Raw genomic sequence first — 23507 nt, 5'->3', positions numbered from 1 at the left:
TCTGGACACTGGATCATGTGGACATAGACCAGGTGGGCAGAGCAGCAGTCATTGTTTCTCGTGGTTTATGCTTTGTCTCTTACCAGGATTTTGTTCTGTCCAGCCTGCTGCAGAATACTGAACAATAAACCTGCTGACTATGTGGAATGTCACAGGGAAACTTCTCTCCTAGGATGTGGGGTCTTCACAGAGGCAGATCAAGTGTAGGGGTGGAGTTGAGTAGACAGGAGCATGTCTCCTTAAGTCTTCCTACCCCAACACTATCCTTCTGAGGCCTGAGGAGCTGCCAGGGAAAGAAGAGCAGGTCCAGGAAAATACTACACAAGGAGAGAGGAGCCTGGCCTCTAAGCTTCTCTGCCTTCATGGTCTCTCTCCTACAGCAACCATTCTTTGTAGTCTGGCCAGCCAGGGACAACAGGAGTCCATATGCTGATGTAGACCCTGCTTATGACTGTGTGCAATGTGCGTGATGGATGTGATGCAGAGGCTTGGATGTGTATGTGTGCTCTCAGGACCTCCCCAGTTGGCCTTCACTCTAATATTGGCGGTAAGTCCCTCAACTGTCTCTTAAAACTTCAGGAGGCTATGAACCTGCTCTTGCCAGTGGTTTTCTGCAGCTTCTCTATTCGCCACTAGAGGGGAGCAGTCAACACAGCCAGGCCAACGGACTTTGACCTTAGACTCTCAGTTCTGTCATATTCCACACAATTCTGGTCTTCCTAGCCCCTAGTGATCTGCAGGCCCCAAGCAGGGTGGGCCACTGGGACCCTAGCTCCAAGTAAATACCTGCTGTTGGCCTTAGGCACAGTGAATGTGTAAGTCTGTGAGAGCATGATAAGGTGAGTTAGTGAAGATGCTGCAGAGAACACAGAAGTGGCCAAAGCCAGAATCCTGGGGTGTATTCATTAGTCCCTGCAAGGGTAAAGGTAGAAGAAAATCCAAGGGGACCAGGAAGCCTGCATGGAACTAATGTAGAACCCATTCCACTGGCCAAAAGGCAGGTGATGAGTAGACAGACTCACCTGGACCATAAAGGCAGATGACTGTAAGAGACCAGAGAAAAAGACATGGTGTCTAGAGCCAGGCTGCCAAGATTCAAACCCCAGCACATTCAAGTACTATGTGGCTCTGGACAAAGTATTGAACTTTATTGTGCCCCAGATTCTTATCTGTGAGATAAAGACAATAATAGTACTATCTCCTACACAACATATGAGTGTTAAATGGGTCAATTCATCCAAATCACTTAGAGTAGCACCTGGCTCAAAGCAATTCACCATAATTGCTAGCACTTACTGTTTTCTGCCCTTGATCTTAGCCAAAAGGCTGGGCAACAATTCAGTCATTGATTTCTGAGGAAGAGATCCATATGATATTGAAATAGCTGGCTTCCCCCAGACCTCTCTCATGAAATGTATGGTCCCCATACACACAGGCATGGTAATATCTGAAAGTCTGAGTAAAAGTTAAAGAGGTATATGTAGTTACCAGTGTCCCTCAATAATTAAATCCACAATCTGATGACTCTACAAACCCTTTCACTCTTGAAATGAGTCCCTCAAATTGAGTGTGGGGTCTTCCTGCTACCTTCCATCCATTCTTAGGTGAGGCATGGGTTTGCCCTTCCCCATCCTGATCCATGCTGGCAGTGGTGGCCAGGAGCTTCCTGTACCTTGCCCTGTGATATCAGCTGGGTGGGGTGGACTGGAGCCAGTGCCCTTCACTTTTTCTCACTGCTTGTTTCTCATAGCTGACAGGAAATTGTAGCTTTTCCCTTCCTGCTGTCAGATGAAGTTCATATCCTCAGCCCTAGTTCCCCAGGGCCACTTTTGGCTCTAAAACTATGGGGAAGTGACAGTGCCCATTCGTGGAATAACAATGCTGGATGGATCAATCAACAGTGAATGCATTTAGCCTTTTTGGGACCTCAAGTTTCCCTTATCTCCAATTCTGAAGAGGGATGGGGGGTGGGGTATGCTTTTATTTTTCTCTCTTCTTGAAAGGGCTCGTGTGTGTGTGTGTGTGTGTGCATATGTGTGTGTGTGTGGGGGGGTGTGTAATGTAGTGATTGAACCCAGGGGCTCTCACATGCTAAGCGCAGGTTCTACCATTGAGCTACACTCCCAGCCCTCTGGAAGTATGTTTAAGAAAATGGCCAATTGAGAGGTTACCATGCCTCATGCTTCTGTGCCCAATAGAATGATCCAAGCATCAATATCCTTAGCTGTAAAGGAAATGCAAATCAAAACAACACTGAGATTCCATCTCACTCCAGTCAGAATGGCTATCATCTAGAAAACAATAAATGCTGGTGCGTCCTGCACACCCATGTTTATTGCAGCACTATCCACAATAGCCAAGTTATGGAAACAGCCAAGATGCCCCACCACTGACGAATGGATTAAGAAAATGTGGTATCTATACACAGTGGAATTTTATGCAGCCATGAAGAAGAATGAAATGTTATCATTCGCTGGTAAATGGATGGAATTGGAGAACATCATTCTGAATGAGGTTAGCCTGGCCCAAAAGACCAAAAATCGTATGTTCTCCCTCATATGCGGACATTAGATCAAGGGCAAATACAACAAGGGGATTAGACTATGAGCACATGATAAAGCGAGAGCACACAAGGGAGGGGTGAGGATAGGTAAGACACCTAAAAAATTAGCTAGCATTTATTCCCCTCAACGCAGAGAAACTAAAGCAGATACCTTAAAAGCAACTGAGGCCAATAGGAAAAGGGGACCAGGAACTAGAGAAAAGGTTAGATCAAAAAGAATTAACCTAGAAGGTAACACAGGAAATCAATGTGAGTCAACTCCCTGTATAGCTATCCTTATCTCAACCAGCAAAAACCCTTGTTCCTTCCTATTATTGCTTATACTCTGTCTTCAACAAAATTATAGATAAGGGCAAAATAGTGTCTGCCAGGTATCGAGGGGGTACGGGGGAGAGGGAGGGGGTGGGGTGGGTGGTAAGGGAGGGGGTGGGGGCAGGGGGGAGAAATGACCCAAGCATTGTATGCACATATGAATAAAAAAAATGCTGGTGCATGTGGGAGACCAGTAACAGACAGGATCAAGAAGAAGCCTTGACATGAGCATGGCCATGTCAAGGACCTTTGTGCTGAGAAGGCATGGCCCCAGCTTAAAGGAATTGGACAAGGTTCGGCATGGCTGCCTTGTGTGGGAAACAGGATGTGTTTACCTTTAGACAAGGACAGTCAGAATTGACAAACAACTTACCATAGCATCTTGCAGGAACATCCTTGCTGATTACGTGACTTGGCCCATGAGACCCTAACTTGACTTCTGCATATGCACTGCATAAATAAACGCACTGGGATGCAAGAGGGTCGTAGGCGTCTCTCATCAGGAGTGTTGGACCCACCTGATCCCAGTCAGGTTAACAGACTTGCTCACACTGGCCATGACAGGTGTGTGTGTGTGTGTGTGTGTGTGTGTGTGTAGGTTGCTTAGTACACTGTTGCTGGGAAGATAAATTAGTGCAGTATGGAGATTCCTTTAAAAACTATAGTACTCTCATATGATCCTGGTATACCACTCCTAGGCATATCTCATGGCTTGTGTGAGCTTGTCCTATGAACCTAACTGGGAGTGATGGGAGATTGAGATAAGACAAAAGATAAACATGCACAAAAGCTGGGGTCAAGTGGGCTGGATGCTCTGGTAGAGACACACAACAGCCTCCACCACCTCCAGCAAGTTTACTATATATGGCGGCAAACCAGGAAGCAGAGCAACAGTTCTTGGGGTGGTGTGACATTGTAGTTATCAGGAACAGGAGGAACCTGCAATTGCTTCTCTCTGGACATAAACATCTTAGGAAAAAGCAGCTGTGCTGCATTTTGCCCTTGCCCTCTTCTGCAGCTGGGGGCTGTGCCCATCCCAGCCTGCAGGTTATTGGACATAGCTGTGCTTGCTCCCTTCTGTAGCTGGGGGTTGTGCCAAATCCCAGCCTGAAGATGATTTGACATAGCTGTGCTATTGTCAAGTTCTCATAGGCTTCTCATAATCCACTCCCCACAGGCATATACCCAAAGGAATATAAGTCAGCATGCAATAGAGATACCTGCACATCCAAGGTAATAAGCAGCATGATTCACACCAGCTAAGCTATGGAACTGGCCTATGTGCATATCAACCAATGAATGGATAAAGAAAACGTGGTATGTATACACAATGGAATTTATTCAACTATAAAGAGGAATGAAATTATGCCATTTGCAGGAAAATGGATAGAACTGAAGATCATCATGTTAAGTGAAATAAGTCAGGCTGAGAAAGACAAAAGTCACATGCTCTCTCTCATATGTGGAATCTGGACAGGAGTGTTAAACAGGGACTGTTAAGGGGTGGGAATGAGTGGAAGGGGGAGGGTGAAAGGAGAGAGTGAAGAGGGAGTGAATATGTTTGAAGTACTTTTATATACATGTATGAAAATAGAGTATTGAACCCTGTTAACAATTGTTTTAAAAGGAGGCCAAGGGGGATAAGAAAGAGTAATAGAGGGGGTGAATTTGACCAAAGTACATTATATACATGTATGGAAATAACACAATGAAACACCTTTGTACAACATTCACTAATGAAATATTTTTAAAAGAATAGATTTTAATGTTTTTCTACACAAAGAATGATAAATTGGGGGCTGTGGTAGAGCTCAAACTCAATGGTTAGAGCACTTGCCTGGCTCTGGGTTCAATCCCCAGAACACCGAAAAAAAAAAAAAAAGATAGATATGCTTGTTAGCTGAATCTTTTTATAGTACATACATAGATCAAAACATCCCATTGTGCTCCACAAATATGCACAATTATTTGTTGATTAAAAATAAAAAGATCTGAGCATGAACCTCCCCTATTAGACCAATCAGGGGTGACTAGGTCACATGAGCAAAGATGAGTCCACTTATCTGTAAGGCACCACACAGCAGCTTTTCCCACCAAAGGGACTGGACAGGAAATTTGAGACATCCTAGCAGGTCCAGCATACTATGAACATTTAAATTTTGAACTTTGTTGATGGAAAGGTAACACATTTACATAGTTTAATGTTTTAAGAATGTAAAAATACACACAGTGGGGAAGCTTTCTCCTACTCTTGCACCCCATCCCTTCTCTTCTTAGCAACTGAGCAAAGTTACCATTTTCTAATGCATCCTTCCAGAGATATTTTATATAAAGCAATACATATATAAATTCTTTCCCCCATCCTTTGCTTTTTTTTAAAAAGGTGTCTTCTTCTTTGTTTTGGCAGTGCTGAGTAATCGACCCAGAGCCTCAAGCATTCTAGGTAGGTGCTACACTGAACTACACCTCTAGCCTCATACGTGTTTTTATAGCTCTGCTTTATGATATGCCAAAATGTACTTAATCGGTTTCCTGTTAATAAATATTCAGATTGTTTTCATTCTCTCACAATCCTGCATTGAAAAGCCTTGCAAATACGCATATGGTTTTTCAGGTCCTTCTGCTATGTATATCCCTTAGGAATTCTTATCAGGGAGTCTGGGTACCTCTTAGAAATCAGCAGGTATAGAATTCAGGAGGACAAATTCAAATTTGGAAACAGAAAAGTTTGTATCTTTATTTTCATTAACCTCCAACTGGAATTTAACATTTCCTTTCACTATGAATGCAGGCAACAAACTCACAGTAGTTAGCAGGATCTGCAACTCTTTCATATGATTGAAGATATTTTTGAAATGTCATTTACACTCACCCCCACTTGGAAGGTAGTTATTAGATTTTCCATTAGATCTGGTTATGTGGTATATATTAATAAAGAAGCACACACAATATTGTAGCACACATTTGGTTTTAAAAAATATTTCAAGCAAAGTGCCAGTGACTTAAGCCTGTAATCCTAGCTACTTGGGAGGCAAAGAGCAGGAGTCTCAAGTTCAAGGCCAGCCAGGGTTAAAAGTTATCAAGGCCCCATCTCAACCAATAAAAATGTTAGGTGTGGTAGTGAAAGCCTGCCATTCTAGATACACAGGAAGCATGAGTAGAAGAATTTCTGACCAGGCCCAACTTATACCCAAAATTACAAATCTTAAAGGGCTGGGGGTGTGGTTTAAGTGGTAGAGCACAACACAAGGCCCAGAATTCAACCCCCAGTCACACACACACACACACACACACACACACACACACACAATTGGTATTGGCATTTCAATGCAATTGCTTTATCATTTATTTTATTGTGATAAACAATATATAATTGTATTGGCATTTCAATGCAATTGCTTTATCATTTATTTTATTGTGATAAACAATATATAATACCACCTAAATAATTTTTAAGTTTACAGCATAGTGGCATTATGTATATCCACATCGTTCTGCCGCGGTCATCATCATCCACATCTGCAATTGTTTCATCTTCCTAAACTGAAACTCTGCACACGTTAAACAAATCCACAGAATCTGCTCTCTCCAGCCCCTGGCCACCATTGTTCTACTTCTGTAACTATAATTTAGACTGCTCCATGCTACTACTGCTAGCTCATCTGAGTGCAACAACACAGCATTTGCTTTATTTCACTTAATATGGTGTCCTCAAGGCTCATCCTACAAGTAATTGGCTTTTCTCTTAACATATTATCATCCATGCTATGGCATGTGTCAGAATTTCATTTCTTTTTAAGAATAAATAATGTTCCATTGTATTTATATGCCAATTTTACCTATTCTTTCATCCATTGGACATGTGGGTTATTTCTATCTTTTGCTTATTGTGAATACTGCTGCTGTGAACCTTGGTGTGCAAAAGTCTCTTTTTCTCAAATCTTTTTTTTTTTTCTTGAGACAGGATGGCCATATGTAGCCTAGGCTGTCCTTGAACTTGTGATCCTTTTGTCTCAGGCTTCCCTGCGCTGAGATTACAGGTGTGCCCCATCCCTGGCTTACTTCCTTAATTCTTTTGTTTACATACCCAGAAGTTGAATTACTGGATCATATGGTAATTCTGTTCAATTTTTTGGGGGTGGTCAGTATTGGGGCTTGAACTCAGGGCCTTATGCTTGCAAAGGAGACATTCTATGACTTGAGCCATTCTGCCAGCCCTTTTTGTATTGGGTATCAAGATAGAGTTTTGTGAAATATTTACCCAGGCAGGCTGGATTCGAACCATAATCCTGATCTCAGCCTCCTGAGTAGTAAGGATTACAGGTGTGCACTGCTGTCCCTGGGCTCCTGTTTGATTTTTTGAGAAATATGAATTTATTTCCTTTTTTGTGGTACTCAGGCTGGAATTCGGAGCTTCACACTTGCTAGGCAGGTGCTCTACCGCCTGAGCCATGCCTCCAATCCTAGTTTTACACATCCAAAATATGATTCTGTCTAATCAAGAAACAACATAAGCACATATGTAAATGTCACAGGGAACCCCCTAATACAACTAATACATACTAATAAAAATGTTAAATTAAAAAAAGACCACTCAGCTGAGCCCACTCTGAACTCAAAACAAAGCAAAAAACAATGATTCTGATCAGGTGTGGTGGTGCACGCTTGAAATCCCAGGATGGGGAGGCTGAGGCAGGAGGATCTCGAGTTTGAGGCCATCCTGGACTCTATAGGAAGACCCTGTCTCAAAAAAAAATTCTAAGAAGGCTCTCATGGGCTTCTGGAGTTATGTGGTAGAGCACCTGTCTAGTAAGCGTGAGGCTGAGTTCAAACCCTAGATACCAGAATCCCATTACAGGTGCTTTATTTTGTGTGCCCGTCTCAGCCACTAGATGGGGGACTTCTTAACAAGGACTGTGTTGTTCCCTCTGTCCCCCCTCAGTAAGTCTCTTAGAGGTGTAGTAAGCGCAGTCAGCGCCTAGGGGGCGCCTTGCAACCCAGCACTGATTTGAAAAAAAAAATGCAGACGGTAATTGCAGACTTCAGGCTAGAGGGAGAGTTAGGCCTGAGGGTGGCTAATTAAAGGCACCCCAACTCCTGACTATGCGGCCTTCTAAACGTGTGACCAGAGGCAAGGGAGCTTGCCTTGGCCCTAGCTTCTTCAGGAACATACAGGCTGGCCTTTAGCACAGCGCCTGACACATAGGCACTCAATAACTTTGTCCTCGTTACCTGTGACAGTGGGCAACCTGCACTCAGAGCTTCCGTAAGGATGCTTCCTCTCGGCCCTGGGGACCGCAGCAGCTGGGGACCGCAGCAGCTCACAGTCTCTCTGGATGGAGTTGGGGACACTTAGCCAAGAGCGAACGCGTCTAGACCGGGCAGCAGCGCTTGGTCCTCCGCACGGGCAGGTGGCGCTAGCGCGAACTTGGACAGGCGCGGCGCTCGGGCCGGGTTCCTCTCGGCGGCGGCGCACGGCCGTCTCCCGTCCGTGGGGCGGGGACGCGGCGGCGGTAGTAGCGGCTCCGTGTCGCCGGAGCCGAAGCGCGCAGGCCCGTCCCGGCGACCGGGGGGCGGGCGGGGCGGGGGCGTCATGTGGTTCATGTACGTGCTGAGCTGGCTGTCGCTCTTCATCCAGGTGGCCTTCATCACGCTGGCCGTCGGTGAGAGTGCGCGACTCCGGCCCGCGCGGGCTCCCGCCCCGGCATCTGTGCTTGCCGGGGGTCGCATCGTGGAGGTTCCGGAGCGAGTCGGAATCCCTACTCCGTGCTCCGGTCCCTCGCTGCCTTCCAGGCCCGCCTTGTCCTGCCCCTCCTGCTGAGCCCAGCAGCCCGGCCTGACCTCGGGTCCTGCCAGGTGTCACAAAGTCCGCCCAGCAGTGCCCGGGAAAGGCAGACTTAAGTGCCTTGCCCTTGCCCGCGAACCGCCAACCGCTCCCACCCTCGCGGCCCACCGCGCCGAACTTTCCCCGACGCATACTGCCGCCCTTTCGCCTCTGGGGCTTGTACTTGTGCCCTCCGTCTGTGACAGTGGTCCCCCCTCTGTGTAGTTCCTTCTCGACCTCAGTTGAGATCTTACCTCCTCTCGGAAGTCCTCCGTAGGAGTTTGACGGTCCATCAGTGTCATGTACTCGTCCTGAAGTAGCATTCTCTGGGAACATCTGACTCCCCTCCTTACTTGTTCCCACCACCCTGGGTCAGGGAAAGGGACCTGGTCTGTCTTGTTCTGCTGTATTACTCAGCCTCAGCACCTGACTTAAACTAAGTGCCCTGCAGGTATTTATTGAATGAGAGAATGAAATCACAATTTTCTGGGTCAGAGGTTAGCATTGCCTGGAGTCAAATGCAGGCTTCATTCATTTTCATGAAGTCTCTCCTTAGGTGCCCTGACAAAGTTCTGCTTCTCCAGACTTGGAAGGGCAGCGCATGGGTTGTTTGACTTGTTTCTGACTTTCTGGAATCTGCGAAGGGTTGCTGGGGACTTGGCTGTCCAGAGAGGTAGGATCAAGATGGTGCGAATGACCCTGGCTGATGTTTTCCCTGCTTGCCCCTCTCCCCATCCCCAGCGGCTGGACTCTACTACCTGGCAGAACTGATAGAAGAATACACAGTGGCCACCAGCAGAATCATAAAGTACATGATCTGGGTAAGTGGCAGTTTCCCTAAGGATCCCCCTCACTCTGTTGCCCAGCCTCCAACAGGAAGTGATGCAGTTTGGCCTTGATGCTGAGAACCCTGTCTGCTGTTTCCTGAGAGTGCCACTCCCACCTCCCTATCCTTAGCTTTGTTTTTTTAGATCATAACTGGGCCCAGATCTTTCCTGGCCTCCTTCCCCAAGTGGCATTGCTTCACTGCAGACCTTGTTCTTGGTTTAAGGTGTCAGCCAAGTGTACATTCTCTATTGACAGGACCATGCCTTAGCTTTCGCTTGGCTGTCTCCCACCATCTGTGGCCCCTTGCTCTGCGCCTAGCATTTAGTACGTGGAAGAACCATAAGGACAGTTTTTTGCTTTGTTTTTGTTGATTCTGGGGTTTGAACTTACAGCTTCCCACTTGCTAGGCAGACACCGTACTACTGGAACCATTCTGCCAGCCCTTTTTTGTGTTAGGTATTTTCAAGGGTCTCTTGAACTATTTGCCCAGGTTGGCTTTGAGCTGTGGTCCTCCTGATTTGTGTCCTGAGTAGCTAGGATCATAGGCCTGAGCCACTGGCAGCCTGGCTCCATAAGGACAGTTTTGAATGCTTGCTCACTGCCCTCTTTCTAATTGGATTGAGTGTCTTGTCCTAAGGGGACGTCTCCCTTGGCCCTGGCCCTGCGCTCCTCTAGCTTCATGGGAGGCTTCTCTTCCTGAAGATAGAGTCCTTGCCAGTCATGTCAAGGCCACACAAGTGACTGCTGGTGGACAGATTCCTGCCAGCTGCAGGGAAGCCTAGGAGTTGGGGTGGGAGTGCATTTGGACAAAGAGTCCATCACTCGTCAAGTCACCTGGTATCCACAACCACTTCCACTCTGGGCAAGGCCTGAGGTTGGAAATCAGTGATAGATGCGAGACTGTAACTGTCAGGTCTTGGTTCAGAGACAGCCTGTGGGTGTTGTCAGTACAGGAATTAGACTTTCATTCATCCAGTTGTATTTGTAAAGCACTGACTACCACAGGTCCTTTAGAAGTGTTTTTTAACACTGCAGGGATGATTCATTATTGGGTTATGTTCAACACTTTTTAAAAAAGATGAAATAGGGACTTGGGCATAGCTCAGTGGCAGAACACATGCTTAGCATGCGTGAGGCCCTGGTTTTGATCCCCAGCAGCAAAAAAAAAGACTAAAATTGAATATGTGCTCTGATCACATGTATGTATTATATATCTGTGTGTTCGGGTCAATGTGTAAAATGTTTTTCTTCTTGTGGGTTGCTGTCAAAAATCTTTGACAAATGACATTCAAAGGTATTGCCTTTGCTTGCTTAACAAGTGCAAAGCCCTGAGTTCAAACCCCAGCTCTGAAGAAAAAAAAGTAGGTGCTTCCCTTTGGAAGCTGAGAGTCTAGCTGGGGAGGCCTATGACTATGAAACAAGGAGACTGAAGCCCGAACTTAGTGCCACCCAGAGTAGGCTTGGGTTGGGGATCTGAATAGGTTACCTGAAGGTTCCCTGCACCTTGTGCCTCTGGTTGTTTCAGTTCTCCACGGCTGTGCTGATTGGCCTCTACGTCTTTGAGCGCTTCCCCACCAGCATGATTGGCGTGGGCCTCTTCACCAACCTTGTCTACTTTGGCCTCCTCCAGACATTCCCTTTCATCATGCTGACCTCGCCTAACTTCATTCTGTCATGTGGTGAGATGGGACAGAGTTGGGGAGGCAGCTGACATAGTTGAATGTGCTCAGCTCACTCCTAGTCACTGAAGGGGATACAGAGGAGGCAAGCCTGGAGGAAAGGCTGGTTGGGAATATGGGCTTCTCACTCTTGAGAACTGGGTTGTCTGCCTTGGCCCTAGTGCCTAGAACTTAGGGCTGTGGGGCTCAGGCTTGGGAGGGATCTCCCAAAGAGGTAAGCTTGACGAAGGGTTTGAGAAGGGAGAGGTTGTGGGTTGATGGAGGCAGGGCCCCCAACTGAGAAGTTTCAGTCTCTAAGAAACACTTGGCCTGAAAAGCCTGAAGCTCTCCCTTGGCATGTATACAGCTCCCATCCAGTCCTTTGGCCCAAAGTCATGATCGAGACTGGAGCCTCAGGTGCTGTAAGGCCCCTGCAGACACTGGCCTGGTACGAACGAATGTCTCATGGGGGCTGCCTTTTCTAGTCACATTCTCAGTGGTTGCAGTTGCTTCAGGATTGGATCTCAGCCTTCTTGTTTTTACCCTGCCACCACTTTCTGACCTGGGAAGTTATTTACCCTCTTCGGGCTTTAGCTACTCCACCTGCTCAGAGGTGATGTTTTTGATAGGATTATAGATGTTCATAATGCGGGTTTCAGAAAGTGTTTGGTCAAGAGCTTTGCCATTTCTCCTGCTAATTGTTATTTGGCCATCCTAATTGTGGAACAAGGTATCAGATAGAATTGAGGATGTTTTAGAACTACTTTTCTAGATGTGTGGAAGATCCTGGAAAGAACGTTGTTATCAACAAGGAGGGCATAGTGTTAAAGTAAGGGCTGGTTTCTTCCCTGAGTGCCCTGATGGGATTTCAGCATGGAATTTTGTTGAGCAGGGTTTCAGGTGGGAAATCCTCCCCTGGAGACCAGGCACCTTCCATGTCACCCTAGGGAAGAATTCCCCCTGCCCAGGCTCCCCTGGCTTCCTTTTGTCACTCATTCAGCCTAACAGTTTTTCTGAAAAATATTGTGGGCACCAGGCACCATCCTGGTTTTGTGTGTGACTAGATATAGCAGAGCCATGGTCTTTACATTAGAAGGTGTGAGGCAAGAGGGGAGAAAAGAGAATCGGTAGTAGCTATAAGGTATACGTGAAGGGTTCAGATTCAGGGAACACATTCTTTCTAGTGCCTTCCCTTTATTCCACCTTGGGAATAACAGGATTTCCTGTTTCTCAGCAGCCTGGCCCCAGAATCTGCTCACTTGCTTTTTTTCATAAGTTAGCTTAAACTCTAAGGAGACCAGAACATAACCAGTTCAGACTAGTGTTCCTCACCCTGGACAAGATGGGAAAAGACCCCCCTCCCCAGCATCTATGGGAACCCTAAGACTACCTTAAAATCTCTACAAACTGTGCTCTTCTATTCCCAGGAAGTGAGAGCACCTTTATTTGAGGAAGCCTTCTCCCTCCTTCCCAGTTTGGAGTAGAATCCCCCCACACCCCCCAGGGGGAGGTGTCTACCCACCTATGACTTTCTTCCACCTACTGCCCATGGGGGAACTTTCTTTAGGACTTACATCCAAATAAAAACCAGGTTCATCATTGCAGTACTTTGGATTATGTAACACAAAAGATTCATTTTTATAATGTGCCAGAGCTTTCTTACCTACCATCTAATTTTACTTATAATGCCCTCTGCAGTGGGCAGGTTGGGGCTGATTCTCCTGACTTGACAAATGGAGAACTGAGTTCTAGACAGTTCTGTAATTGACCAGAGCCATCCTCTTGAGTCTGGTGCAAAGTCAAGTTTTAAGTCTCAGCTCTCAACTCCCAGGGCCTTTTGAAGTTTAGAAGTCTAGCTTTGCATTATTCCCCCCAAACTGACTGACTCTTCATTCCCCAACAGGACTAGTGGTGGTGAATCATTACCTAGCATTTCAGTTTTTTGCAGAAGAGTATTATCCTTTCTCAGAGGTAAGGAGTGTTCGGCACATGCAGTCAATAACGGGAACAAGGGTGTAAGGGGGTTTGCATGATTTGCTTTGAGAACTTAGCTGTGATCTGAAACTGTGTCTGTTTCGGGATCACATTTTTAAAAACATGAAACAATACAGATGATTTTTCAAAGCAGTGTGGCTGAGGAACAGAAGGGGTCCCTTTGGCTGAGGTGGGAGGACTCTGCTTACCCCTATGGAATCCTTTGAGTCTCCCTAGGCCTACGAGAGGCACTGGCTGGCCTGTGTGACAGATCTCACAGGGCAGGGTAAGCTGCAGCCCCAAGCACTAGCTCCCTGCCAAGTGGCTTGCCAAGGTTTTCTCCTCCTGGGAGTTCTGCGCACCCTACCCTCTAGTTTGAAGCCCCAGGAAAGAACAAGGTCACTTCTCTGGGAAGTGGCCTCATTCAGTCATCTGTAGTGTCTGTCTTTCCCCTGTAAATTATCTCCAGTCTGAGAATGTCCTGCTTCCTGGGCCCTGGCCTTTTCAAAGGTTATGGACAGGTCTTCTGTGTACCTTGTACCAGCTCTCCAAGACCTATGGTGACCATCCACAACCTACTGTTGGCACCTTTAGGGCACCCACTTTTCAGTTTCTCTTGTTGCCAGGTCCTGGCCTATTTTACTTTCTGCCTGTGGATAATCCCATTTGCATTCTTTGTGTCACTTTCGGCTGGGGAGAATGTCCTGCCCTCTACCATGCAACCAGGAGGTGAGAAGGGGTTTGGAAGGGACCAGGTGGGGGCGTACTAGCAAGGCCCAAGTCAGTTGGGTGAACTAGAGCCCAGCCCTGTGATGAAACACTGGGGCTCCAAGTTGGGAGAACTATGTTCACATGCGTGCACACATCCACAACCACTCTCTTACTCACACTCATCTCCTGCCTATGTCTCCACAGATGACGTGGTCTCCAATTACTTCACCAAAGGCAAGCGGGGCAAACGCTTAGGGATCCTGGTTGTCTTCTCCTTCATCAAAGAAGCCATTCTACCCAGCCGTCAGAAGATATACTGATCCCTTTGGGGAAAGCATGTGGGCAAGATCAGGAGAGTTGGGTCCCCTGGACCTCTGTTCTAGTAGGGGCTGGGAGCCTAGAGGGTACCCAGTGCCAGCCTGGGCTTCCCTCCCCTTAGTTTTGAAGCCCCATCCCAACCCTCCTTGGGGCTCGACTTGGCTCAGATCCGATGCTGCCAGGGGCTGTAACCTCACAGGGCACCAGGGAGGGTGGCAGAGCCTGTTTAGCCAGAAGGCTGTGTCCCCAGTCTTCCCTTCCCCCTGCCAACATGGGCAGGCAGGGCAGGGTCTGTGAAGCTGGAGAATAGCCAGTGACAAGTTCTCTGAGCAGATGGCTGCAGGGACGGCCATGGCGTGGCACTTCCAAGAGAAATGGTATTTGCTGTTGAACTGTGATTTTTGTCCAATTGCTGATTCCCATTTGAATAAAGATTCTAGGTGGCATTGTTTGCCTTAATATCCCAAAAGTTCATCTTCCTTTCTTCCTGCCAACCTTCTGCCTGGACTGGACAAGTTTCCTGCTGTAGGGACTCCTCTTCTGGGTCTAGGCTTATCTTTCTGAAGGGACTGTTCTTGTGGTCCTTAGTGAAAAGGTAGCAGAGATGAGCTGCAGAGCCTGGGTAGGGAGTGGAGGGTGGAGGATGAAGGCAGCCTGTCTTATGCATCTCCCTCTTCTAGCTCTTCTTTTCTCAAGGGTCTGCTATTGTGAAGCTGGAGGTAGGAAACAGTTGAGGACTGGGATAGCTTTTCAGAACATCTACAGTATCCTATTTATAAGTCTTCTTCTGAGGAAAAGGAGTGGTTTCTGGCTAAATTCTGTCTCAGGCTCAAAGAAAAATAAAAATTGGCTTTCAGGCAGCCTGGACTATAGCCTGTTATTTAAGAATTGGGGTTGTTGGGAGAGGCTGTTTGTCACTCTAGGAGCACCCGAGGTTTGGCACTCTCCCGGCTCCTGGGGAGATGATCTCTGCCTTCTGAGAAGGCAGGCCATGTCTTGGACACAGACCAGCATTTGTTGACCTTGCACTCCAACTACAGTGCCTTGCAAGTGCTCAACAATACATATGGGAATGAAGTCCCCATGAGAGCCATCACTGGCCATATCATATACCTCACAGCGAGGCAGGCAGGTGAAGAGACGAACTGTGTATGTGTGGCTCCTTTAAGCCACTGGGAAGACCCCTGTCTTCTTTGTTATCATGCCTGAAGTCCCACTGTAGTGGTTTCCCCATTTCTGTTCTCTTAAAAACACCAGCCTTCCCCTTTACCCGAGAAGACTAGCACATTTTGATCTTCTGATGTGCAAGAGATTGCCAGACCCTTTTCTGCTATGTAGGTAAGGCAGAGGACACAAGGCTTGGTGTCCTCCTCCTCACCCTGATGGTGTGGCTTCACCCCTCTTCACTCTTGCCAGTCAGTGCTCTCCTAGGCCAGGGGCCTTCATGAGCTAATCCAGTGGAATCTTCATACTTTACCTAATTGAATCTCAGTGGCAGGTGATGTGGCTTATTACCCCATGCTTTTTGAAAGACACTTCCCTAGCACTTCTGTAGCTTGGTGTCCCTCTACTTCTCTGGCTGCCCTCACGGTCTCCTGTGCAGGCTTCTTTGCTCACCACATGCACATTGGGGCCTCTCAAGGTTCTGTTATAGGGTCCCTGGGGAAGCCCATCCATGCTGATGGCTTCAGGAGCTCTACCAAGGAATGAAGTGTTAACCTCCAGCCCCAGCATCTTTCATCTTCTGAATCACAGCCTTCTGGGTACACAGACAACTCAAGTCCATGGACCAGATGGCACCTTTACTCTCCTTCACAAAACTGCTCCTTTTGAGTATCTGCCACAGCCCCAAAATCATTCAGGAGCCAGACAAACTTTCTATTCCTTTTTTTGTGTCCTCCACATCCAATCTCTAAATAACTGTCAAGTCTGTCTGCTTAATATCTCTTGGTTTGAGCCACTCCCACTACCAACTTTCCCCTGGTTTATTGTGACAGCCTTCTGTGCTTCTTTATCTGATAGGCAGCTGGAGTTGTCTTTCTAAAATGCACAGTTGACCAAGTCACTCCCTGGTCTAAAACCTTGCACGGCTCCCCACTGCCCTCAGGATAAAGTCCAGACCCCTTAGCATGGCTTGTGAGACTCTTTGTCCTGGTCCCTGCTTGCCTATCTGGCCTCATCACTTGCCTTCTTGCTCTCAGTCCCAGCCTCCTGTATGCAGAGATGCCATGGCTCCTTTGCCACTTGGATTTCCCTTTCTTCTACTCACCTTGTACTTCCTCTGTCAAGTCTTGACTTAGATTTTACTTCCAAGGACTATCCTTTGAATATCCCCCCTTCTCCCCCATCCTCAACTCAGATCACTCTGGGCTTACTTGCCTAGTTTATGGTCTGTCTCCCTACTAGACTGTAAGCTCCTTGGGGGCAGTGACTGTCCTTGAATTTTTGTATCAATGGTGTCTACTTTGGCACCTGGCACATGGAAAGCTCTCAATAAATGATTGTTTAATGAATGACCAGTGATGCGTACAAGGAATTGCAGGGGATCCAGGATGGCTTCCTGGAGGAAGTGCAAGTGCTCTTGGAGTCTCCTGCCAAAGCTATAGATTCTCTCTCTTCCTAAATGTGCTGCCTGGGTCTCCTTGAAGTGCAGACACCTCAGTGGCAGCTGGGAGCAAGGGATGGCCCTGCTGGAGTAACACATCAGTTGGCCTTTACCTAGTCTGGATCTGCAGGTGAAGAGTGAGGCCTTAAACCCAGAGCAGGAAGGATTTAACCTGAACAAGGGGCAGATTTCTTCCAAGGTCCCTCTGTCCTGGAAGCCTTGTCCCTGGTGGGCTGTGTTAGGGGTGGGGATCAGTGTCATTTACATTGTTAGGACCTAGGATAGTAACTGAACCCCCACTGTGAACCTTGGGGTTCTGCCATAGTTTGTATTTCCTGGGGGAGCCAAGAGATTGTGAGAGAAGAGAGGTCTGTAATCTGGGATTTTGGGGGCCAGAGGTGTGGTGGGGGAATGAAGGGGACTCCTGTCCTTAAGTTTGGGACTGGGAAATCAATAGGCATTCTTTCCCCTTTCTTCCCCACCACAACACGAATCACCACACCTCAGCCTTCACTGGTCTGCCTCAGGTAGAGGCCATTAAAATAACTTTATGGGGGTGATGAGGGGGGAGGGTAGGGTGGGGAGCACCTGATGAGCTTGCAAGGCTGTCAGGAAGGCTTCATCAAATGTCTCACGAAGGTTCATAGCCAGAGTGTCAGTCCAGAAGGTATCCTTGCCCAAGTGTCGCTTCTTGAGCACGTTCACTATACTGATGGGATATAAGCCCTGGGGCACCTTCATCCTGTATGGCTGTACCCTTGGGTATAGTGCACGGATTATCATCTCAAAAGGCAGCTGGGGCACAGGCGCCACCAAGTGGCCATCCACTGTGCGCAGAAGTACATGGTCATCTGCATCCCTATTCACCTCCAAAAAGCTGCTGAAGTCATGCTCCTTGTGGTGGTCTGGATGCATGCCCAGGCGGATGCCCTGTGGGCAGCTGATATCTGTAGCGGGGGATCTGGCAGGGTTATTACTAAGATTCCATGACTTGGGCCGACTGATGGCGGGCCACTTGTAGATGGGCTTGGGCAGCACCTTAGGCTGCAGTATGCTCAGCAGGCGTGCCTCCACTGAGCATTGGAAGGTCTTGGAAATCTGAGTTCTTGGAGTCTTGGAGTGGGCAGAGGACCAAGGTTGGGCACCAGCCTCTTGCTTGGTGTTGGGTACCAGGGTCTGGCATTTATACTTGGAACGGAGCCACTTTTTGAAATTAGCTTGTCTCTGAATTTTCTGTTCTTTCTGCAACAACACAAGGCATACAACAGTGGTGGAGGGCTGCTCCTGTGCTTAAGAGGAAGGAGGCCCTGCCTATAGCCCTTTGAAACCTCAGGTCTCATTGGCATAATACCCTCCTTGCAGCAGGGAAACCCTGGGTTTGATGAGAGAAACGCCTGCTTTATAGGAGCTCTTGTTTGGAAGGAGACAGCCTGTACCCTTAGGGAGTTCTCAGGCTGATGGGAAGACAAACCCGCCCCCATACCCAGAGGAGACCTCCACCCTGATGAAGGAGCTACATCGTCTGACCTAGGGGAGCCTTCACCTTCAAGAGGGAAACAGAGTACCTACCTAGGGAAAACCTCAAGCTTTGTGGGGAAAGTCCCCTTCCCCCCCAAAAGGAATCCCTAGTCTGCTAGTGTAGACATGTCCTGCCATAAGAGAGCCTCTGGTTTGATTGAGGATAAAGGCAAATGAAAAGTGCATACTACATTACATCTTTGACCCCAGAAGGAGAAAGTAGACAGGTTTGGAAGACCTGGAATTGGATAGAGCTAACCTGTACAGCCGTTTTGGAAGTGATAGGCCTTGAGAAGTAATGTAGGAGAGGGAACAGTCAGTTGGCTCCCAGGCTGGATGACAATGACTCAGTAGAGCTCTGTCCTTGCCTCCACTGGAATTGAACCTTCCACCTGTCACAGAACCTCCCTACATTATTGTCTCAGTGTCTCACTTCCAGACTGTTGCTAAGCAATCAGGGCTTTAGAGATTGACCCAGCTCGGGGGTAGACTCTGATTAGGCTAAGCCAATCATCCTAATTCCATCAGCCTTGCCCCAGACCTAAGTCAATCAGCATATGGCCTCCTTTAGTTCCAGTCACTGGAACAAGAATGGACATATGATCCAGTTGAGGCCAAAAAGAGATTCCCTGAGTAGAGATCTGCAAGGAGCTTCTGGGAAGAGTTAGGTCCACATGAAACAGATGGGCTTTGCTTCCTCTGGACATGTGTGTGACTGAGGGCTGGGTGACACAGACAATGAGGAATACATGAAAGAAAGGCAGTTGGAACAGAGCTGGAATCATGGAATCATTGTGGGGCCCATCCCACACACTTCAGGATCCACTTAAGATTCCAAGCATCTTTCTGAGTTTTCTGTTTTGCTTTTTGTATTATGCTTATTATGTAATTATACCTGGTTAAAATCCCCCTTTTGCCCTAGTCAAAGTCCTTCATTAATATGGATCCCTGCCAAATGTCTAGTTTGTCAATCTCCAACTCACATTGGATCCCCGAATTTGCTGTTTTCTGTGCCCCTGTACCTTTACACATGGCTATTTCTTCTGCCCATCAGCACTTCCCTACTTCATGTGGCCAGCCCATCCTCAAAGACTGCTGTAAGCATCCCTCCCAGCACCTTCGTGAATTACCATCCCCGCCATGGGACCATAACCTGCCTCCTCACTAGTCTCTAAGCAACTTGAGTGGGGACCACACCCGCACCTTGTTGACTTTGGAGCTTCAGGACCTAGCAGGTGCCTAGCGTAGAGTGAGTGCTGAGTGTCTTTTGAGAAGGATGAATCTTTTTAACCAGAGTGTGAGTCCCAATGATAGGCAGGGCCCTAGCCTCATTCGAGATTCTCATCCTGAAGGGGGCAGTACATTAGGATGGACTCATGACTACTTGCTAATTTAGGCTGCCTGAAAAGTGGCTTATAAGAGGAATTTCAACAGAATAGGGAGGGGTGGGGTGGGGTCGGGTGGAGAAGGGAACTCTCATTCTGGGTGGGAGTATTTCTAACATTCTTCTCACCACAGCACGTGGGTCCCTGCCTCTGCTCACAAACCTGCATGGCAGCAGTGCCTGGCCTTGCCCTGTCTCACTCTTACTTGGCACTCAATCAGGTAATCGTGCTCCATGAGGGTCAGCTTGTCCTTGAGGCACTTCAGTTTCTCCATCTCACAGGCAAAGTCCTTCTTGTCCCGTTTCCACATGGCATCCTTCAAGAACCTGGTGCCAAGGTGGAGGATATGTCATCATACAGTGATTGAGCTTCCACTGGGATGGAAAGATGGTGGCTGCTGAGGGCCTGGATAGCAGGGAGGAGCTGCAGATGGGGATGAGCAAGATGACCCACTGCCCAGGGGCCCTCTGGTGTACTACTTCCTTTGAGAGAAAAGAGGAGAGGTTTCTGATGGTCTGGTCACCATCCTCCTGCAGAGGAGCCAGGAGTCCCAGAGAAAAGAAGGAGGGCAATTTTCAACCTAAAGGGGTGAGGCCTCCCAAAAGTCCTGCCAACAATATCCTGGGCAGGGGGCTTTCTCCACGGACTTATCTCCTCATCATCTAGCTTCCTAGACCCTCCTCTTAAGGCCCAGCCTTGGGTCAAGGCCCTGAGGGAAGGAGAAAGAGAAGGTCTGCAAGAGAGGGAGGGGTAGTAGATTTCTGGTAATGCCCATGCCCTCACCGAGCACAGGCGCGGTAGTTCCGTATTTTGCAGTAGTCAATGGGCTTGCAGCCGATGGCGTCTTGGGCATAAACATTGGCCCCACTCTGTACCAGGACCTTTATACAGCCCAGCAGGCCCTCAAAGGCTGCCAGGTGCAGGGCTGTGGAGCCGTTGCATGTCTGACTGTGGAGGGCCCCATCACAAGAGAAGAGGGCAGAAAAGGACAGGGGCACCTGCTCATCAGATAGGCGGGCAAATCACCTTCCGGGCCCCACTTTGCCACCACCTACTGGATGAGCCTGGCCATGTCCCCTCATTTCTCTGAACCTTATGTCCCTCTACTGTAGAAGGAGAGATTGGACTAAATGAATAGTGGAAATCTGGCTATTAGAGGTATAAGACAGTTAAGAAATGCTGGAAGGAGAGTTAGGTTGATTCAGAGATACCAACTTCATACACTCTTAAACCAGCCAGCGGCCACTGCCCTTGTCATTGGAACTTGAGGTCTGTAGACCTGAACCTGCCTCTTCTTTGACACCCAACCTCAATCTCTGATCTTGTGGCCCTCTCTTTCCCAACACATGGCCTTTGTACTTGATGTTCCCTCTGCCTAGAACATATTTCCCTGGCTCTTTGCATGGCTGGCTCACTCAGTCTTCAGGCTGAAATCTGAGTGGCACCTCCTTAGAGGTGACTGCCTCTTCCAAAATAGGTCCCCTGCCTTCACTCCCTACTCCATTGCCCTGTTTATTCCCTTCACAACCACTTCCCATGCTCTATCAGAATTCTAGCCATTTATTTGTTTGCTAATTTTACTGCTCCTAGACTAGAATGTTGGCTTCATGAGAGGCAGGGACCATTTCTGTGTTCTCTGCTACCTGCCAATTCTGGAATAGTGCTTATTAGCACATAATGCATGTTCAGTTTTCTTTTTGATAAATATTTTGAGTGAGAAAGTACCATGCACTTTCTCAGTTATCACAGTTAGCCCATGTGATAGGCAAATTCCGTTGGAGACATTTTCAGTGGTTCCCAAACTTAGCTGCAAATTAGAAACACCAGGGGATCTTTCAAGACTTCCAAAGCCCAGGCTACAATACTGACCCATTATTCATAGTCTTTGAAATGGAACACCACCATTGGTATTTTGGAAGCTTTCCAGGTGATTCCAATGTAGAGGAGTCTGGAAACCAGAGCCCTGAGGCTGAGAGGTGGAGTGACAGGCCTAAGGTCCCACCGTTTGCTAGTAAGTGGTAAAGCCAGGATGTGAACTGGGTCTTTCTGATCCCAGAGCTCAATCTCTGAACCATTACACCACCATTGTATCACTGCATTATGTAGGACCCAGCCCTCGCTCCTCTGCACCCTGAATGAATCTGCCTGCCTGCTAGGGAGTGGAGTTCCTGTCTGCCTAAGCTCCAAACTTCCCTCCTGAAACAGGCTGGACTCACGCATTGATGTCTGCCCCTTTCTTGAGCAAGTAGTGCATGCAGGGGAGAGTCATGGTCTTGTTGTCTTTACGGATGGCAAGGTGCAGAGGGGTCTGGCGATTGTGGGTGAGCAAATCCACAGGAAACTTGTATTCCTCTACTAAGACCTGCATGCAAAGAAGCTTGCCCTGCTGGGCTGCGAAGTGGATGGCAGCGAAGCCCTGTGGGGTTCACAGTGGGCAGGAGAAGGCTGAACCTGATTGGGTTCCCAGGGCCCGTAACCTAGCCTGTGTTTTGGGGTCACCCTTCCTCTGTTCCCTGTGTCCCCGTCATCACTTGCGATGGTAAGTGCACCCTCATCATCAGTTCATCCTATCTCCCTGCCTCCAAGTGGGCCTCCTCAGGGAGGTGATTAGGACCGCCCACACAGTAAAGGGCCTCTTGACTTGCCCTCGGGTCAGATCTTCTCCAGGTGAACACTGTGTGAGGAGCTCTTCGCAGGGAGGGTTGTAGACCATCTCCCTACCTCCACACTCCAAGGCCTTACCTTGCCATCGGTGGTGATTCCCCTGCGGTCCCGATTCAGACAGAACCGCAGCCATTCCACATTGCCCACCTCTGCGGCGAACAGCTCAGAGTAGTTCGCGATGGCCCTGGGATCCGATGGCTCGGTGGTGCTGTCATCAGCGCGGGGCGGGGTGAGTGGGGGTGGGCTGGGCGGCCAGCGAAGGGGTGCCCGCCTGGCGAGGGCCTTCACCCCGCACCTCCCGGGGGCCGGGCGGGGGTTGCCTGGAGGCAGCATCGGCCCCCTCTCGCTCCCCCAGTGCCCGCCCACCTGGACTCCTTGGACAGGGCGCTGCTCCGGCGGGCTTTCTCTGCCCGCTGCCAGGGCTGCGTGCCTCTCCGTTCTTCCCCGCCGGAGCGCCGGGCCCCGGCCCTAGCCCACAGAGAGGCGCCGCTCCCCGAGGCCATCCAGAGGTTGGTAAGCTGGCCGCGCTCCCCCAGCCCGGAGGGGCGCCGTGCGCTCCCCGCCGCATCCCCCACGGGCGCTGCACAGCTGTCGGCAGCCGCCTCCAGGTCGTCCTCCAGGTTGTCCGCAACGGCCTTCCAGGCCGCGAGGGTCAGGGTCGGGGTCAGAATCGAGGGTCCCTGTCTGCCACCAACCCCCAGCCCCGCCGCTGGTTCCAAGCCGACCCCTCCCCAGCCGCCCTGGCCTATTGCCCTGGAAACAGCATCCAACACAGCACGCAGCTCACTTAACTTTTGTTAAGCAGAACACGGAAAAGTACAAGATGGAAATTAAAAATCGCCATCTCACCACCCAAGGAAATCACGGTCTTGAGGTATACACACATCACATTTTGTATCTCTTTTCATTTAGTGTTATATTATGAGCTGGCTCCCACTGTCATTCCACAAATGGAACGTAAATTATGATGAAACCTCAGCCCAGCATCACGGATGTGGTGCCATGTCACATGTGCTGAGGAAAGCGAAATGCCTCCACTCCGGTTGTTTCCCTGCAATGGATTCCTGAAAGTGAATTACTAGGGTAGTAGGTGTGGTGGCCCATACTTGTAATCTTACCAGTAGGGAGGTTGAGGAAAGAAGACCAT

The 23507-nt window shown here is 48.6% G+C and overlaps 2 protein-coding genes across 5 annotated transcripts; one reads left to right on the top strand and one right to left on the bottom strand.

Moving 5' to 3' along the window:
• Positions 1 to 8196: 8196 nt before the first annotated feature.
• Tex261 (testis expressed 261) lies at positions 8197 to 16701 on the top strand. 4 transcript variants are annotated; one of them, XM_074049930.1, is made up of 7 exons: positions 8197 to 8427; positions 8514 to 8538; positions 9441 to 9520; positions 11053 to 11206; positions 13089 to 13156; positions 13786 to 13888; positions 14075 to 16701. In XM_074049930.1, the coding sequence occupies exons 1-7, from the start codon at positions 8212 to 8214 to the stop codon at positions 14188 to 14190; spliced, it is 762 nt and encodes a 253-aa protein (XP_073906031.1). In that variant the 5' UTR covers positions 8197 to 8211; the 3' UTR covers positions 14191 to 16701. The 4 variants fall into 4 exon arrangements, with proteins under 4 accessions (XP_073906031.1, XP_073906032.1, XP_073906033.1 ...); XM_074049931.1 differs by having other exon boundaries at positions 13770 to 13888; XM_074049932.1 differs by lacking the exon at positions 13786 to 13888.
• Positions 16702 to 17330: 629 nt separating this feature from the next.
• Positions 17331 to 23507, bottom strand: Ankrd53 (ankyrin repeat domain 53). Its single transcript, XM_074049022.1, has 7 exons — positions 23479 to 23507; positions 22727 to 23113; positions 22439 to 22604; positions 21913 to 22112; positions 20480 to 20644; positions 19902 to 20022; positions 17331 to 18035 (listed from the first exon to the last, which is right to left on the bottom strand). Exons 1-7 carry the CDS (start codon positions 23505 to 23507, stop codon positions 17331 to 17333), a joined length of 1773 nt encoding a protein of 590 aa, XP_073905123.1.

Source organism: Castor canadensis, chromosome 12 (assembly GCF_047511655.1).
Source record: "Castor canadensis chromosome 12, mCasCan1.hap1v2, whole genome shotgun sequence".
NCBI classification, from domain to species: Eukaryota; Metazoa; Chordata; class Mammalia; order Rodentia; family Castoridae; genus Castor; species Castor canadensis.
Note: the sequence above shows the minus strand (reverse complement) of the source record. Positions and strands in the feature narration are given on the sequence as shown.